Source organism: Euleptes europaea, chromosome 1, assembly GCF_029931775.1.
Source record: "Euleptes europaea isolate rEulEur1 chromosome 1, rEulEur1.hap1, whole genome shotgun sequence".
Lineage (NCBI taxonomy): Eukaryota > Metazoa > Chordata > Lepidosauria > Squamata > Sphaerodactylidae > Euleptes > Euleptes europaea.
In genome coordinates, this window is record NC_079312.1 from 23973578 (window position 1) to 23993034 (window position 19457).

At 44.9% G+C, this 19457-nt stretch overlaps 1 protein-coding gene across 1 annotated transcript; it reads left to right on the forward strand.

The window, feature by feature from the left end:
- Positions 1 to 1103: 1103 nt before the first annotated feature.
- On the forward strand, positions 1104 to 18593 carry LOC130479659 (C-type lectin domain family 2 member A-like). The gene is made up of 5 exons (XM_056852054.1): positions 1104 to 1239; positions 3630 to 3728; positions 11156 to 11340; positions 17179 to 17282; positions 18482 to 18593. The coding sequence occupies exons 1-5, from the start codon at positions 1104 to 1106 to the stop codon at positions 18591 to 18593; spliced, it is 636 nt and encodes a 211-aa protein (XP_056708032.1).
- Positions 18594 to 19457: the final 864 nt, after the last annotated feature.

Below are 19457 nucleotides of genomic sequence, written 5' to 3' on the forward strand. Positions count from 1 at the left end.
TCTTATCTGGCCCACAAGCCAGCTAAGGCAGCCACCCTCCCCTGCTCCTGATCTGGGCTGGCGAGGCATGGCCTGGCCCAACCAAGTGACATTTATCTTATATCTGGCCCTTGTAACAATTGAGTTTGACACCCCTGAAAGGTGTGGCATACTTTCTGTCTAGATATGCCCTGCCATTACAGTGTATGGAACTTTACAGCAAAAAGATAGGTCCCTGTCCTGAGGAGATTACAATTTAAAATGGGTTGCCCCAGCTTTCTACTGTCCTTGCTCCTGACCCTATAACAGCCACTTAACATAAGGCTAAGGTCTGAAGACATTTCTTCCATCACTTTAGCTCCATCCCAGATTTGTTGATTCACCAAGCAGGAAGCTGCCTCATACTGAGTCAGACCCTCAGTCCACTCAGGATCGGTTACTCTGACTGGCAGCAGCTTTCCAGGGTCTCAGACAGAGGTCTTTCATGTCACCTGCTCCCTTCAACTGGAGATGCTAGAGAGTGAGTCTGAAGCCTTCTGCAAGACAAGCAGATGCTCTGCTCTTGATTCACGGCTCCCTCCCCTAGTTTGAGGGACTATTATAGAATCTCAGATTATAAATTATAACGATGTATTATTGAATTTTCTAACAGATTTGTTCTTAGTAGGTAGAAGGCAATAGAAATATAAATTATTAAAGGCTTGAAAAGACTAAATCATTTCTGTTGTGTGACTTCTTTCCACAAGGGCACTGACCAAAAAGGAGGAGGAACAGGCGCTTCAACTTCTGTGAGAAAGGAGGAACAGATGCTTTTGTGGCCATCCCGTTAGTTCTGTTTCTTCAACTATAAACGGCTATTTTAAAGCACAACAGTAGAAGATATATAAAGTCCAGTTTGGCTGGGCAATGGGTCAGAGCAAAACACACCATTAAGTGGTATTTACACTGTGTTTTCTCTGATCACATCACATAACCAAACTCTGCTTTAGGCTGTAATCCACTCACCTGTTTTGGAAAAAAATCACACTAAGAGAAAATACCAAGTTCAGCATAAGAAGGACCTCTGGGTTAACTCCCTAAAAGGCAGTTTAGGGTTTGTGTAGCCTTCTGGGATGAGAGAGAAGATGACTGGATTTGAAATTGAGAAAGCGATGGAAAATCATGCTATGAATTCACATATAAAATGGAATGGGGAATGTAATGGAAGCACGACTGTATGCTCAAGCACGTACAAAACATCCACTTTGAAACCTCCATTTGGTAAGTAAAGCATAAGCAGGATGTCTGTCTCTACCTGATGTTACAACAGTTAACAATTTGTGGCTAGGGTGACCTAGGAATGCTAATCTATGTTGATTGTGCTTTCTTTCCATCCTTCCTCAGGAAAGTCCTGGGCATTTTCCATTGGGGGGGGGGTCTACATATAATTCCCTCTTGCTTGAATCTTCTTTCCTTTTTTTGATTTTTTGTTAAACATCAGTAGATTTTCAGTGGGAAACACATTTTAGGGCTGTGACCTTTATTTGTGCCTGATTCAGTTGGAAAGCAATTTTCAGCAACTGTACCCCTCATATATGCAATCCTTTTTTGTCAAATTGCAGCTAGTTGGGAAAAAGTGTCCGAGTTATACAGCCAATCACATTCTGGGGTGCAGAACAGGCACAGGGTGGTGTTTGGCAATGCAAGAAAGATAAAGATAGTGTGGCAAAGTGGATCTTGAGGCTTGCATTTGTCAATCCCACAATTAATTTGTTAATTACAAATTATCGCAGTATATTACACACAGCAAACAATATACATGGAATACTAGCAAGCAATAAAGGCAATGTATTACATTATTAAAATATTGATATCCTGTGTTTCTTCTAGGATTTGAGCATGCTTCTTGTAGCATATCTATGTGTGTCTCTTACATAGCTCAGTATAGCAGCAAACAGTAAAGCAAACTATAGAAGGGGAACCTTTAAAACTCACAGGGTGAGAATTGGTACCCCTCTGCTAGCTCATATAGCTCCAAGTCCTCTCCAGACCAGTCTGAGATGGTGTGATTATTCAGTCCTCTGCAGCAAGAACATAGGTTAACTCTTTTGGTTGGAAAAAGCATTTGTTGATTACAGCACACACACCTGAAGTCGGAAGCTCATTTGATGGTACACAAGGCGGACTTTTCGGTGGCAGCCCCATGATTATAAAACAGCCTCCCCAGTGAGGTATACCTGGTTCCCTCACTTTAAAACTTTAGGAGGCACCTGGAGACAGTTTCATTTAGGATGGCTTTTTTTGTGTGTGCCTACTGGTGTGTTTTAAATTGTGATTTTAATTTGTGGTCTCTTATGTATTTTCTGTATTCTCATATATTATGTTCTGTTTATATTGTAAGCTGCCTTGAGTTCAGTAAGGTAGAAAGGTGGCTAATAAAAGATAAATATACTATTGAGAATAATTAAAATGGCTTTTTTACTTAATTATTTCATTACAATCTAAGCGTAGAGTAAAAGTAAAGGTCCCCTGTGCAAGCACTGGGTCATTCCTGACCCATGGGGCGACGTCACATCCTGACGTTTTCTAGGCAGACTTTGTTTATGAAGTGGTTTGCCAGTGCCTTCCCCAGTCATCTTCCCTTTACCCCCAGCAAGCTGGGTACTCATTTTACCGACCTCAGAAGGATGGAAGGCTCAGTCAACCTGGAGCTGGCTTCCTGAAACGAACTTCTGTTTGGATCAAACTCAGGTTGTGATCAGAGCTTGGACTGCAGTACTGCAGTTTACCACTCTGCAGCATGGGGCTCCTATTCTTACCACAACCTTGTGAAATAGGCAAAATGAATATAACTGGCCTAAGGTCTCCCAGTAAGCTTTCTAGCTTAATCAGGCTGTAGTCCTAAGGACATTTTCCTAGGAAAATGCTCCATTTAATAACATGAGATTTACTTGCTTTGGATTGCTCCATAGGATTTTAATTTGGGTCTTTCTGATCTAAATCTAATCCACTGGGCACTGTCTGGAGATGAATAGTTCAGTCAATTGAAGGAAATTTGACAAAGGAATAATTGTTTGTGGTATATGTTCTCAGCCCACTTTTCTAGTTTCAGAAATCCCCAGAAGCTGTTTGAACAAAGGCAACAGTGAATTGGAAGATTTCCCAATGTCATGCAGGAAATTACCACATCTGAATAGCTAAAAGCCATGTTTGATCTGGATGCTTGGGTGGAGGGATATAAAAGGACTGTTTTCTCTAGAAGCATCCGGCTGGCCATGGGAAAACAGGATGCTGAATTAGCCCTGTTACAGGGTCAGCAAAATAATGTTGACAGCCCTTGTCCTAGTACCAGGACTTTTTGTTCTGTTTTCCTGCAGTAGGTTGATAGATTTGCGTCTGATATAAATCCATGCCTTCTTTTAGTTACTTTAAAAAGTGAATGGGACATTGGGTTGGGTTGTTCTAGTATTTGATATGACAACTTTAAACCTAAGTAGCTTTGGTGCAGCATATGTAACACCCAGTCAGAAATCCTACCCTAGCAGGAAAGGAAGTTATGCTGTTAGTGTCTTGGGCAGATTGCTTGGAGCAGTTTCTTTTAGTTACTTGAAAGGACTGCCTAGAACCACACTGAAACCTGGGAAGCATCAACACTTCTTTTCCCCCTACAGGGTTGCATTCTTGTGTCAAACGCAAAACCGTTTTTTACTTCGCAGTTGTGGGTGCGATACTTAATCTCAGTCTGATCACCGCCATCCTCCTGTTATCAGGTAAGTGAAGAGTCGCACTGATCCCATTATGCTGTGTTCTAGGGCTGTTGAATTAAAAAAAATTCGCTATAGTTCGGATTCGGCTGAATTCGGCAAGTTTAGATTCAGGATATGCCGAAGTCCGAACTCCCCCGCTTCGGGTCCGTGCAATTTGGAGGGAATTCAAAGTTCGGGGAAAAAATTCGGCCGAATAAAGCCATTAAAAACACAACCGCACCTTTCTGTGGCTCTGGGGGGGCATTTTTGGGGGTAGAGGTCCCAAACTTTGAGCAGAGCTTCAAAGGACGCTTCTTGAAAGACCCCCCAAGTTTTGTAAAGATTGGGTCAGGGGGGGCTGAGATATGGGCCCCGAAAGGGGTCCCCCCCACCCTTAATGTGCATCTCTGAGCAGAGCTTGCCGCCCACGCACAAAGCTCCCAGCCCCGACAAACAGCTGATAAGTTTGCAAAGCATTGCAACACAACTGCAAGCAACACGACTGCAAAAGCAACACAACCTTGTAAGCAACACCTTTGCAACTATGCAAAGCAACACCTGACACCTGGGAGTTTGCAAACCATGGAAAGAGACAGAGGCAGCTAGCTATGCATAATGAGCAGGGGTGGAATTTCCCCTTTTGCATCGGACTCCAAATGCATTCTTTAAGTCACCATTTGAAAACAAGTTTTGAGCAAGCATCCAAATAGACCTAACCGCTCTTATGAATGAGGGAAAACCTGAAGACACACAACTGAAACCCCCCCTCAAACCAGGGAGAGAGAGACTCGAGGGGGAACACCCCCCCAGGCAGAACCGGCAAAAGCCCCCTTTGGCTTCCCCCCCACCCACAGAAACTGCTCCCTCCCCACACACACACAGACTCTGCTTCCCCCCCCACACACACACACACAGGAGAAAAATTATAGATTAAAGCCCCCAAAGGGGTCTTACTGTGGCTGTCTTCTGTTCCATCAGGAGGGGCTGGGGAGGACTTGTAATCCAAGACGATTCCAATTAGGCACGGGACGTTTTGCTCTGGAGATGCACAGGATCAGCTGATCCATTCATCACAATAGGGGAAAGGGGAAAGCCCATATCTCGGGACCCCCTGACCCAATGTTTACAAAACTTGGGTGGTCTCTAAAGAAGCCTTGTCTGAAGCTCCGCTCAAAGTTTGGGATCTGCACCCCCAAAAATGCGCCCCCTGCAGCCACGGAAAGAGAAAAGGGGGGGAGCCAATATTTCTGCCCCCACTGAACCCATCTTTACAAAACTTGGGTGGTATCTTAAGAAGGATTGTCTGAAGTTATGCTGAAAGTTTGGGGCTGTATCCCCCAAAAAGCGCCCCCTGCAGCCACGGAAATGGAAAAGGGGGGAAGGGAAAAGGTGTGGAGCCCATATCTCGAGACCTCCTGACCCAATGTTTACAAAACTCGGGGGGTATCTTAAGAAGGCTCATCTGAAGCTCCACTGAAAGTTTGGGGTCTGTACCCCCAAAAATGCACCCCCTGCAGCCATGGAAAGAAAAAAGGGGGGGAGCCCATATCTCGGGACCCCCTGACCCAATGTTTACAAAACTTGGGTGGTCTCTTAAGAAGGCTTGTCTGAATCTCTGCTGAATGTTTTGTGTCTGTACCCCAAAAAATACACCCCCTGCAGCCACAGAAAGGAGTGAATGTTAGCAAGCACCCCCCCACACACACACACACAAGGATTTCCCTCTCTCTCTCTCTCCCTGGCCGGGCCGCACATCAGCTGATTCCTCCAGTACTCAATCCTGACTGATTGGCCAGAAGAAGACCCAGCTTGGCCACCTATTGGCCGGGGGAGGAGAATGCTGCTTACTGACGGTTATGCTGCTTACTGACGGCCGAATTTGCCGGATTTATTCGTGAACTCCCGAACTCGCTGAATTCGGCCCCCCCGGTTGCCCACCGTTTTTGAGTTTGGTTCGTCCCTAACTAAAAACCACCGAATCAGGGGAAATTCGGCTGTTTTTCAGTTCGGGCCGAGCCGAATCAACAGCCCTACTGTGTTCTGTTGATTATGAACTGGTTTAAGTCTTACAAGCAGCAATTCCTTTTGACCAGTTTGCTATCTCAGACTTCTTGTTCTCTTCCCCAGAGGTCACTTATTAGTTCTCTCTGTGATCACTATTAGCCTGGATGGACAGGCATCCTTTTATATACTTAAAGTAGGTCATTGAGCCCATACCAATTATCTAAACTAATAGTTCTGAATCTGCCCTCTTCTATGACCCACCAATTGTTCTGTCAAAGAACCATGACAGACATAAAAATCCTACTTTTCCCAAGAGGGCCCTTTATATTGGTTCTTGTAGGTTATCCGGGCTGTGTGACCGTGGTCTTGATATTTTCTTTCCTGACGTTTCGCCAGCAGCTGTGGCAGGCATCTTCAGAGGAGTAACACTGAAGGACAGTGTCTCTCAGTGTCAAGTGTGTAGGAAGAGTAATATATAGTCAGAAAGGGGTTGGGTTTGAGCTGAATCATTGTCCTGCAAAAAGTACCAAAGGTAATGTGCTAATCATTGTCTTGTAAGTATCAAGATAATGTGCTAATGAGGGTGTGGTATGTTAATATGGAACCATTGTATCCTGAAGTGATCTGTTAATGTGAAATCCAAGGCTAATCTGCTTGGCTATTGTGGACTGTAGTCTTTATATGTTTACAGTCAATCTGTTATTACTACCAGCATGCCCATAGGTCACAGATGGATAATCCATGGCAGGTAGAGTTGGCAGGAGATGGCATATCACACTTGCAGTTGGATATGGAGACTGAGGGAGAGCGAATTCTTGTTATGAAAACCCTGTGTCCCACCAGGACGGCTTCTGTATTCCACTGGTGCTGCACAAACTATTGGAAGAGTTGCAATGTCTAGCGTGCAAAGGAATGAGAAGAAGACCCAGCAGGGGCGGGAAAGTGGACAGCTAGTTAGGGCTGTAAAGGTTAGAGATCTTTCCAACGTTTTTTCACACCTCTTGTCTGTCCTTAAACTGATATTCTTAGGGGACAATTTCCTCCTTGGAAGTCATTCTACCCTCTCACGCCTTTCTCAGTTAGACAGACAGCTAGAGGCTCTGTCTCTCAGCTTTCCTATCCTAAAATGTAGTTCCCTCAATAAAGGCAACTTTATCTTTAATCAGTGAGTCCGACCCTTCTCTGTGTACTCCGCATACTCTGTCAACAAAGGTTAAGGTGGCCCAGACTCAGCTTGCCCCAAGGCTCAGCAGAGTTAGCGGACAGACACTTTGCAGACACAGAAAGAAAGGCAGCAGTACTGGTCAAGAAGCAGCAGGAGGGAATAGTCACCTTCTCAAACAAACTGTCATAAATGCTACTCAGGACCCTCCCCAGCTGCAAATAGTGTTAGCCATTACCAGACCCAGAGAGAAACAGACTATCAAATAAATTTTTCATATTAAAACCAGGAGGAATGCAATCAAATATGTGGATTATCGATAGCAGTTGCACATCCCATTTATGTGGTGATAAAAGCTTATGTGACACTTGGGATGAAAGTAAAAGGGATACATTATATGTGGCTAATGATCAGCCTTTAGAAGCAATGGGGACTGGAGATGTTACCATTAATTGCCTCTTACTGGAAGGACAGGTGAGAGAAACTTGCATAACAAATTGCCTTTATGTACTCATGCTTGTAAACAATTTAATTTCAATAAGTTCCCTAACAGACAAGGGAATGATTACACGTTTGGGGAGAAATGCCATATTAAAGAAGGAAGAGGTGTGACCACCCAAGGAACAAAAAATTAGGATGGATTATATTATCTTGATGCATATAGGCAGAAAGCCAATCTTGTTAAGAGATGAGATCATAGAAACTGCCTGAATCAGTGACACAGGAGATTTGGTCACAGAGACATTAATGCAATAAAGCAACTTGAAAGCCAGAGTTTAACTAAGAATATTCAAATCACTGCATACCCCCTGGCAGAGAAGTGTGAAATCTGTGTTAAGGCAAAAGGTGTCAGACCAAGTTTTTCCAAGGCTCAAAGTAGTGGGAGAACACAGCATCTCCTGGAATTGATACGTAGCAATGTTGTTGGACCTTTTAAGACACAAACCCCATTTGGAAGCAAATATTTGCTGACCTTTATAGATGATTTTTCAATGTATACTGTGACTAACTTTCTAAGAGACAAAAGTCAAATATTTGACAAGCTTAAAAGTTACATAGCTCTTGTAAACAACAGGTTTAATTGAATGCCAATAATTCTACATGCAGATAATGGAGGGGAGTTACGTGGGAAATGAAACCATTTTTGGCAGAATGTGGAATAGAACATCATCTGACCACACCATTTACACCAGAGATCAGTGGTCTTGCTGAGAGAAAGAACAGGTCCTTGACTGAAATGGCGATGCAAAATTACCAGAAAAATATTGGGGAGAAGCTGTTAATACTGCAACTTACCTGCAAAACAGATTACCTACCAGAAATCACAGATAGCACACCTTATGAACAGTGGTATGGGTACAAACATAGTGTGAATTATTTAAGAGTTTCTGGTTCAAAGGTGCTCAGCTACATCCCAAAGCAGAAGCGATCAAAGATGGATCTTAGAGCTGAAGAAGAGATTTTTGTAGGGTATGCACTAGGATGCAAAGGATACAGAATCCTTGAACCAAAGACAGAAACAATAAAAATCTGCAATGTGGTCTACTTTGATGAAAGCGAGAAAGCAGATTGCAGCAAATGTACTTCAGCAGAGCAAAATCTAGTAGGGCAGCCAGGTGAAGTCTATCTGAGCACCATGGACAGCACACTTGAAGCTCTGCAGATGAGAGTACCTCAGACAGCGCATAAGAAGTGTCTACAGAGCTTGTTCAGCCAGAAGGGGCCAAAGAGTCATCTGAAACGCTCAGCCAGATCAAACAAAGGAGTACCACCTTTGAGATTTGCTTATCTTGCAAAGGCAGCAGTAATCCAAGAGCCCTGCACATGGGAGGACATTGCAAGAATGCCTGCCAGAGAAGCAGAAAGGCGAAGAAAAGCTGCAAAAGAAGAAACTGATGCACTAATTCAGAACAAACTTAAACACTTACAGAACTGCCACCTGGAAAGCAGTGGGATGCAAATGGATCTTTAAAACCAAGGTTTATCTTTAATTACCGTATATACTCGGGTATAAGCCGACCCCCCAAATTTGAGGCCAGAAAAGGGAATTTCTTATTGACCCGCGTATAAGCCGAGGGTCAATAAGAAATTCCCTTTACTGGCAATGCTGCGGCCGCCATTTTAGAGCGCAGGGCCCCTGCCCCAGGTCGTCCTCCCGCCGGCCTCCCGGGCCCTCCCGACCCACCCCAACCCACCCCCAGTGCCATCCAAGGGGGGGAGGGGGAAGAGCCCCTGAACCCCCTACTCACCCGGAGAGGCGGCGAAGCTGCGGCGGCGGCGCAGCCTTCCTGGGCCGGCAGGAGGCCCCTCCAGGCCGCTGCCAGCCGGAGGAAGGCGCCTGGGTGTGTGGGCGGTGGCGGCGCGGCCGGCAGGGGCCTCCTGCTGGCCCGGGAAGGCCCCTGCCGGCTGAAGAAAGGTGCCCAGGCGCGTGGGCGGCAGCGGCGCGGCCGGCAGGAGCCTCCTGCCGGCCCTGGAAGGCCCCTGCCGGCCGAAGGAAGGCGCGTGGGTGGCAGCGGCGTGGCCGGCAGGGGTTTCCTGCCGGCCATGGAAGGCCCCTGCCGGGCGGAGGAAGGCGCCCGGGCGCGTGGGCGGCAGCGGCGCGGCCGGCAGGGGCCTCCTGCCGGCCCAGGAAGACTGCTGCCGGCTGGGGAAAGGTGCGCGGGCGATGGCGGCGGTGATGGTGGTAAGTTCACCCCTCCCCTCCCCTATTGACCCGCGTATAAGCCGAGTTCGGCTTTTTCAGCCCTTTTTTTGGGCTGAAAAACTCGGCTTATATGCGAGTATATACGGTAGTGAGTCTGAACCTTCTCTGCATACTTAGCATTCTCTGCCAACACAAACTACTGGTTGAGAACCACAGGTCTAAGCAGTATAAGTTAAACTGTGTTAAACTTTTGCTTTGAAAATTGGCCTTTGAAAAAGCAACGTGTAAATAGCCTGAGCCTTGTGGCAACTTTAGTTCAGGGGTGTCAAAATCATTTGTTATGAGGGCCAGATATGACATAAATGTCACTTGGTCAACTGAGCCATTTGTACCATAAAATCTAATGCTATGTACTGAAGATACAGACTTTATAGAAGACACAGGCAAAAGCAATTAATGATATTGTTGTTTACTTAAAATACAAACATGCTTAAAACAATAACATGTTAAAAGAAAATACTGTAAGTTATTGTTTTAAGCATGTTTGTATTTTAAGTAAAAAATCAAGTAAAAAAAATGATATCAATTGGCATTGCCTGCGTCTTTTTAAAAGTTTGTATCTCTGGTCCCTGGAATTACATTTTAAAAATTTTTTAACTGGGGGGGGGCTGCCTTGGCTGGTGAGCCTCCCTCAGTCCAGAAAGAAAGGGACAAAGAGAAAAAGAGAAAGAAAGGGGGAGAGAGAAAGAAAAAGAGGGAGGAGAGAGAGAGAGAAAGAAAGGGAGAAAGAGTGAGAGGAGAGAAAGAAAAAAGAAAGAAAGCGAGGGGCAGAAAGGGGGAGGGACGCTGGCTGGGCTCCTGAGGCCGCTGCAGCCCCGGGAAGCCCAGAAAGGGAGGGGGAGCGGGGGCTGGCTGCCACAGCTCTACGGGCTGGAAAAAAGCCCTCGGCGGGCTGCATCTTTAACACCGCTGCTTTAGTCAAAAATGTTGCCCGCAAAAAAAAACAAACCCTAACCAGATTAGAATTGAGATCACGCTCCCCCTTTCTGCGAATTCTCTCATACTACATACCAAAATAGAACTTTTTGTGGTCTTCAGAGCAAGCACCTGCATTCACAGGAAGCCACTGTCAGTTAAAATATGCACAGTGGATCTTTCCAAATGTTCTACTGCTCAGTGAATGGTATGCAGAGCAGCCTCTTCCTATCTGTACAGCATTTCACTGTCCAGAGACTGATAATATTATACAAGAGCAGAGGTAGCATTCTACCTACTGATCCTTCAAGTTTATCTGAGAAACCTGAAATTCTGATTAGACAAGGTAGAAATATAATGCTTTTCAATAACTATAGTATGACCATTATTTTATTTATGTAATTAATTAATTTGTACCCCACCTTTTCCCCCAGTGAGGACCCAGAGGACATTGTTCTCCTCTCCTCTGTTTTATCCTCTGTTTTATCCTCACAACAACCCTGCTTGGTAGGTTAGGCTGACTGGCCAAAGGTCACCCAGCAAACTTCCATGGCAGAGTGGGGATTTTAAATCAGGTCTCCTAGATACTTATCTGACACTCTAACCACTACACCACACTGGCTCTCATTAGAGTAACTCACCTTCTGAAATGCTTCTTATTTGCAGTGAGGACAAAGGAACCATCTCCAGCTCTTCCTACTTGCCCAGTGGTCTCCTGTCCAAATGGCTGGGTTGGATACCAAGGGAGATGCTACTTTTTTGCAGAGGTTGAAGCGAACTGGACATCTAGCAAGATGCACTGTTCTTCTCTCAATGCTACTTTGGCTGTGGTTGATTCCCAAGAAGAGATGGTGAGCATTTAGTTATTTATACGGTGCACATGTGAACAAATGAAGCAGCCTTATACTGAATCAGACCATTGGTCCATCAAAGTCAGACTGACAGCAGTTCTCCGGGGTCTCAGTCTTTCATGTCACCTAATGCTTGATCCTTTTAACTGCTCTACCACTGAGCCATGGCCCCTCCTCTTCCACCTCTGGTATGGAGCCAGAGATGGAAGCATAGGGATTCTGCACATAATTTCTAAGCACTTGGCATGGGTGGGGGGATTATTTTGCTTCAGATTACAATTGTAATTTTTGTGTATAGTTTTGAGTTTCAGAAATGAAATTCTGTACATGTTCATGTGCCTTTATGGTGATGGTCCAATACTGTCCAGATCCCAGTGATCATTAGCCTCTCTGAAGCTGATGCTCGTCTGGAAGAACCGCATCCCTCCAAGCTCTTCATTGACTTGCGCCTGGCAGGAAGACCAGTTGTGCCACCACTCAGTTGAGCATGAGCTTCTGGGAGGCTGGCATGCATGCATGTTTTTCCTTTGGCATAAAATACAGCCTGAGTGTAAATGCTGATACTGGGAGTAGGGATGCACAAACACCTCCAGTTCTCAGTCCACCACAACATATATTTAAATCCAAGCACCTGCAGTAGAAGCACAATGTCTTCGGTTTCAGAAATCTTTGTGTTTGAAACAAGTTTCCTCCTTTTTATAGAGAGAAACCCGGCTCAATTTAGAAGATGTCGTTTCGCATCTGAGTGCTAGGTTTTATAATGTTGACCCATAAGTAGACCTGGGCTGGGTCAGAGCCAGGTTCCATTCTCCTGGTCCCCATAGTGACTTGCTAGATGCCCATAAGCAGGCCATGGAAGAAGCAGCTTCCAGTAGCACTACACAAAATTATACACATCACTGATGAGGACTTGACATTTTGGGGGAGAGCAACTAAAAGGTACTACAGTCTAATACAGGGGTCCTCAGTGTGGTGCCAATGGGCCCCATGATTAGGGTTGCTGACCTCCAGGTACTAGCTGGAGATTTCCTGCTATTACAACTGATCTCCAGCCGATAGAGATCAGTTTCCTTGGAGAAAATGGCCACTTTGGCAATTGGACTGTATAGCATTGAAGTCCCTCCCTTCCCCAAACCTCGCCCTAGGGTTGCCAGGTCCCTCTTCGCCACCGGCAGGAGATTTTTTGGGTGGAGCCTGAGGAGGCGAGGTTTGGGGAGAGGAGGGACTTCAATGCTGTAGAGTTCAATTGCCAAAGCGGCCATTTTTCTCCAGGTGATCTGATCTCTGTCGGATGGAGATCAGTTGAATTAGCAGGAGATCTCCTGCTACTACCTGGCAGTTGGCAACCCTACCTCGCTCTCCTCAGGATCCGCCCCCCCCAAAACTCCAGGTATTTCCCATCCCAGAGCTGGCAACCCTACCCATGGTGCCCACCAACACCTTTCCTGGTGCCTGCCAATCATTTTTAGAAAGTGTGTTGGGCCAGGGGGAGCTTTAGCATAGCAGGGCTTCTCATTGGCCACAATATTTGTAACCAATAAGTTCATTTTAAAAGGCATCCTGTTAAACAGCGCTTTTGCCTGAAATGCTGAAGAGTTACTGTTAGAGTTATGCATGACCTTGCTCCCTGCCATTTTGAGTTTGGCTCTGCCTCTTGTGGCAGCCATTTTGTAGTTGCTCCCATCACTTTGTGACAGAATTCCAGAGGTGCCCACAGGATCGAAAAAGTTGAGGGCCCCTGGTCTAAGATAATTTCTTTTCTCTTAGGTCATACCCTGTCTTCCATTCCTTTCTCATTAGTTATGGAACGACAAAGTCTGGATGTCTGTTTCTGTAAATGTCTCATTTTTGGGAAGAGATGCTGTGTAATTCTTGATTCAGTCCCAGGATGATTCAGTTATGCAACAATTGTGTCTGGATGAAAGGTCTTTGCCTTTGTCTTTGCCTAGAGACTGGTGCCTCTGTACACAGGGTTGCCAACCTCCAGATAGTGGCGGGAGATTTGCTGCTATTACAATGGATCTCCAGCCGATAGAGATCAGCTCACCTGGAGAAAATGGCCACCTTTGGCAATTGGTCTCTATGGCATTGAAGTCCCTCACCTCCCCAAACCCCACCCTCCGCAGGCTTCACCCCAAAAATCTCCTGCCGGTGGCAGGGACCTAAATAAACAAACTTATGCTGAAAACAACTATGTTTAAACAATCACAGCACACAGGCTCATAAGTAGAACAACATTTACTAACAATAATCTGACTGCACTATGAAAACAATCAACAGTACAAAGTACAACTATCCAGTTTACAACATATAAAGAAATAATATCGAGGGAGTGGATTTCTCCTTTTCAATTTTCTTTATAAAGGCGTCAACATGTTACTTCACCAGGAAACGCTGATTTGCTATTCTTTGCCTTATGGCAGTATAAACCTCGCCCTTATCACCGTCAGCATATTGTCAGATTACTGCGTAGACAAGAAATGAGATTTGTACATCTTTTTAAAACAATGAATCCAGCAGGTTTGAATAATGAATTCGACCTAGCATGTTTCCTTTAAAAATTCTTTGCCTTTAAAAACAATATCAGCTTTTAGGAATAACCTCAGCTGTTAGAAATAAATCAGAATGAACTTAAATCCTAGCAATTCTGGGGCTCTTAGAAGCCTGCAGACAGATAGAAGAACCTTGTGAGGTCCACTGATTCTTGGCATGGTGAGCTTATAAGCAATATATTATTTTCAATTGTTGTAATGAATTATATTGTGCATGGTAAGATATATTTCATGTTATTTTGCAGAGGTACCCATGAAAATACTTCATAGCATTGCAATTCGCATATAAAAAGAAAAAAGACAAAAGACCAACTGATGAAGCAAGTTTTATTGCGAAACGAACACCAATCTGGAGGTGCCGTTTTGTTTGTTCATTATTGAACTCCATTGTTAAAAAATGGACATTTTTCTTTACATACAATTTGGACTGTGCATGATTAAGGAGGAATTCCAGTGTTTCCTGGTGAAGTAACCTGGTGACATCTTTATAAAGGAAATTGAAAAGGAGAAATCCACTCCCTCGATATTATTTTCATTTATATGTTGTAAACTGGATATTTGTACTTTGTACTGTTGATTCTTTTCATAGTGCAGTCAGATTATTGTTAGTAAATGTTGTTCTACTTATGAGCCTGTGTGCGGTGGCAGGGACCTGGCAACCCTATCTGTACATGATGCGAGCAGTTGAAGGGAATTCTGTGGGGAAAACTATGTATGATTCTTCCTTACCACTTTTCTATTAACTGAAAGCAGAGACTAGGTCAGAGGATCAGCAGGCTGGGAGGAGGAGATGAAAGTTTTCTTTGGCTGTTTTTCTGCTCAGAATCTCTCCTCTCAAGCTGCTTTCCCACCTCCACCTAGGCTGGAGAAGTGGGCTAGAACTAATAAAATGCACTTCAACCAAGACAAATGTAAAGTTCTGCATTTAGGTAGGAAAAATCAAATGCATAATTATAGGATGGGGGAGACTTGTCTGAGCAGTAGTGTGTGTGAAAAGGATCTTGGGGTCTTAGTAGACCAAACACTGAACATGAGTCAGCAGTGTGATGCGGTAGCTAAAAAGGCAAATGCAATCTTGGGCTGCATCAACAGAAGTATAGTGTCCAGATCACGCAAAGCGATGGTATCGCTTTACTCCGCTCTGGTTAGACCTCAACTGGAGTACTGTGTTCAGTTTTGGGCACCCCAATTTAAGAAAGATGTAGACAAGCTGGAACGTGACCAGAGGAGGGCAACAAAGATGGTGAGGTTTCTGGAGACCAAGTCCTATGAGGAAAGGTTGAAGGAGCTGGGTATGTTTAGCCTGAAGAGGAGAAGACTGAGAGGATATGATAACCATGTTCAAGTACTTGAAGGGCTGTCATATAGAGGAGGGTGCCGAGTTGTTTTCTGTTGCTCAAGAAGGTTGGACCAGAACCAACGGGTTGAAATTAAATCAAAAGAGTTTCCGTCTAGAGTCATTAGGAAGAATTTTCTAACAGAGCGGTTCCTCAGTGGAACAGGCTTCCTCGGGAGGTGGTAAGCTCTCCTTCCCTGGAGGTTTTTAAGAAGAGGTTAGATGGCCATCTGTCAGCAATGCTGATTCTATGACTTTAGGCAGATGATGAGAGGGAGGGCGTCTTGGCCATCTTCTGGTCACTAGGGGTGTGGTGTGGGGGAGGTAGTTGTGAATTTCCTGCATTGTGCAGGGGGTTGGACTTGATGACCCTGGTGGTCCCTTCCAACTCTATGATTCTATACTTGGAAAAAGATATTATCTGCATTTCTTCTCTTTTGGGTGGAAAAGCAGTTTGGAGTGGGTGTGTTTTGTCTGTGGTTTTGAGTAGAATTGGTAAGATGGAAAGATATAGGAACCCCTGGCCCTAATCATATTTGTGACCTCCCACATATGCTTTCAGTGTTATGTCTGTGGAAACTGTTTGAAATATGTAATTTGGCTGCTAATTAGACAAATAGCTACTAGCAACCGCAGACTTATTTTTTGGACAGCGTGGTATTCAGTGGAATTTCTCTATGCGACATTCTACATGAGTGAGATCATGTGGATAAAATAAGCGACTACCTCACATGTGTGAAGAAGTACATGCCATCAAGTTGCAATCAACTCACTGCGACCCCATTCACAAAGTGTTCCAGAGAAGAGAGAAGCCAAGGTGGTTTGGCATTGCCAGTTTGGCATTGCCTTTGTCTGCATAGCAACTCCAGTCTTCCTTGGGGTTCTCCCTTCATGGTACTAACTGTGGCCAATGCTACTTAGCTCCCAAATTCTGACAAGCTCCGCTTAAGCTGGGTTATTCAAGCTGCTTACAGGTGTGAATTGGCAGGAAAATATGAATCAGGTCAAGGAACTACCTTCCCTGGCCAGCTTTAAAAACAAAGTTCTGATCATGCCCTTTATAAGCTATTTCATTGTCTTAATCACCTTTTATTAGGGAAAACAATCCTATTATTTATTTTATTTTATTTTTCGATTTCTTGCCTGCCTTCCCCAGCCGAGGCCAAGCTCAGGGCGGGTCACATCATTTAAAATGTATATCAGCCATAAAAATTTAAAAACAAGAAAACAATAACATTTTAGAAAAAAAAAAACCAGGCAAGTAGACAGGCAGGCCACCCCCTCAGATGGAATCCAGCATATAATACAGAAGGCGGAGAGATAGGGAAGTCAGCAGATGAGAGATCCGTGGCTGCCCTCAATTATAGGCCTGGCAGAATAGCTCTGTCTTACAGGCCCTGCAGAACATTTTAAGGTCTCGCAGGGCCCTGATGTCACCAGACAGCATTCCACCAGGTGGGAGTCAGGGCCAAAAAGGCCCTGGCTCTCATCAAAGACAGCTGCACACTCTTAGGGCTGGGGATCACCAGTAGATTATTATCAGCAGATTGTAATGCTCTTCCGAGGTATACCAGGAGAGGTGGTCCCGAAGATATGAAGGTCCCAGACCATGTAAGGCTTTAAAGGTCAAAACAGCACCTTGAACCTGATCCGATACTCCAGCTGGAGCCAGTGCAGATGACGGAGCACTGGCTGAATATGCTCTCGGGACGGGACCCCAGTAATCTTATTTCTTCATCAATGATTTCCAGAATAAAATTAGGATGAAATGTCAAGAGCCCCTCTTGACATTTCATCCTAATTTTATTTTCCAGCTTGAAATTGTTCTGCATCTTACCATCTTGGATAAGGCTCTTATAGATGATCTGCATGTGTTTAATATCTGTACAGAATCAAATAGTGCACACCCAAAGTGGGATCAGTAATGTGTACATGCTTTTCTTTTTTCAGGAGTTTATGTTGCGCTACAAAGGTGATGCAGACCACTGGATTGGCCTCCAAAGAAACATAAGTCAGCCCTGGAAATGGACCAATGGTACTATTTTCAATGGTTGGTGAGTCTCTCTTTTGTATGTTTCAAGCAGTCCACGTCCAGAAAGCAGAAGTTCTGCTACATTATTCAGCAATGCTGGCCATGGAATAGTTAGGGCCATTCATAACATCTCTAAGAGTATGTAGTAATTCTACATCCCTCATACATTTTAAACTGAATTTCAACCAAAATTAAACCAAGAAAAAGTAGAAATGCAGTCTTGTGAACAGCATTACTCAAACCCCACCCTCTCCAGGCTCCACCCCCAAATCTCTAGGAATTTCCCAACCAGTTTGAAGCATGGCAACCCCAAGCTGATCAAATACAAAAGCTATGCCTGAAGAAATGTCTTAAGGTGCGGAGAAAAGGGGAAAATGCATGTCTTATACCACTCATGTCTAGTTTCACTCAATGAAACTGCTTTTATTTATTAAGATACAAAAAGTGGGAGCCATTTTGATTAGATTCCTAAGGCAGTTTAGTACCATTATTGATACTTACTGCAAAATACAATTGAAAGGAATGTCTGTAGTGGTTTGAAAGAAGTGCTCTTTGAAACAGTAAAAAACAAAACCCAACACCTAGTTATATCAAATTTATTTTTTATTGCTAACTTCTAACAGGGTGGTCTATTATTCAGCCTGATGTTTTTAAAAAGTTTGAAGCATAGTACCATTCATTAGTATCATATTTGAAACCTATGCAAAAGTACTCACCACATATCCATGTCTTTAGCAAAGTAGGATTATTTACGCACTCTTTCTCAAACACAAGAACAACCTTGTAACCAGGCATTGAAGGAGCTATGTAGAGCCACTTATTCTAAAGAATTTTAAAGATACAAGTTTGGGCCTGTGGTAAATCCCTAAGGGAAGACATTTCCAGCAGTGGAACAGGGATCCCTCATTTCCACCTTCCCACTGAAGTGCTGCTGTTTGGGGATAAGGGTCTCCCAGAGCCAGCTTGAAGGGGTCTGTGTCTGAGGCTAGCCCAATCTCATCAGCTCTTGGAAGCTAAGCAGGATAGGAGACAACCGAAGAAGTCCAGGGCTGCTACATGGAGGCAGGCAATTGCAAACCACCTCTGTTTTTACTTTTCTTGAAAACCCCTCTGGGGTTACCATACGTCAGCTGTGACTTGATGGCACTTTTCCACCAGCTGAAGAAGGGTGAAAATCACCCCCCTTACCAAAAATTACAATTCCGTTTTTGTACACTTCAGGTTTACAATTCTTGGAGGAGGAAGCTGTGCATATGTGAACCAACAAGGTATTGCCAGCTCCAGCTGCTCAAGACAAGAACAGTGGATCTGCAGTAAACCAGTTGTGAGGTGACCCAGATTATTATGTGCATCGCGTGAGCTTCTGATCCATACGGAACACACTTGTGGAGGTATTCATAATGCACCGGACCCCTGCTTGCCTTCACCTAAGCCAGGGGTGGGGAACCTTTTTTCCACCAAGGGCCATTTGGATATTTATAACATCATTCGCAGGCCATACAAAATTATCAACTTAAAAATTAGCCGACCAAGCCCCAAATAGGCAGCTGCCCCAGATGACCCCCGCCCCTGAGCACAGGCAAGCAGGTAGGCATCCAACCAGTGGCGCCCTCGCCCGTCTGGTGGCACAGGATGTTCTGTTGCACCTGCCGGGCATAGCCATCCAGCGGCACGCTGGAGTTGCTCCTGTTCTGCATGGTCGGGGCCGTATTCTACAGCCGGCTCCTGCTACCTCTGCCAGCAGGGATGAAATGAGGACACACTGGCTAAGAAGTCCCCCTCCCCCGTGCATTCTGCCCCTGCCCCCTTTGACCCCTCCATTGACACCACTTCTGCCCCCAGCCCTCTTGTATCACAGAGGGAATATGTTTCTCCATAGCCTGGGTGGGAAAGGGTTAATACAGTTTCTTGGGCGGTCCTAGCAGCTCAATAGCTAATGACTCTTCTGCAAGGGGGGGGGGAAGGTTCCTTTTCTCAGCAAAACTCACATTTGCCTTAAATAGAGGCTACTCCTGTCCGCGGGAGGGGGTGGATCACCAGTTTTAGATCCTTCTGAGCGAGAGATCTGCCAGGACCCAGAAAGGGCCAGACAAAATGATTTTGCGGGCCTTAAATGGCCCCCGGGCCTGACGTTCCCCGCCCCTGACCTAAGCAATAGGAAGTTCTGGGCAGCTTTCACTGCCTTCTTCAGAGAAGG

Coding starts and splice junctions, on each gene's coding strand:
- LOC130479659 (XM_056852054.1), top strand. CDS start 1,104: ATGACTGGATTTGAAATTGAGAAAGCGATGGAAAATCATGCTATGAAT. Junction 3,729..11,155: donor CGCCATCCTCCTGTTATCAG/GTAAGTGAAGAG, acceptor TCTTATTTGCAG/TGAGGACAAAGGAACCATCT. Junction 11,341..17,178: donor TTGATTCCCAAGAAGAGATG/GTGAGCATTTAG, acceptor TTCTTTTTTCAG/GAGTTTATGTTGCGCTACAA.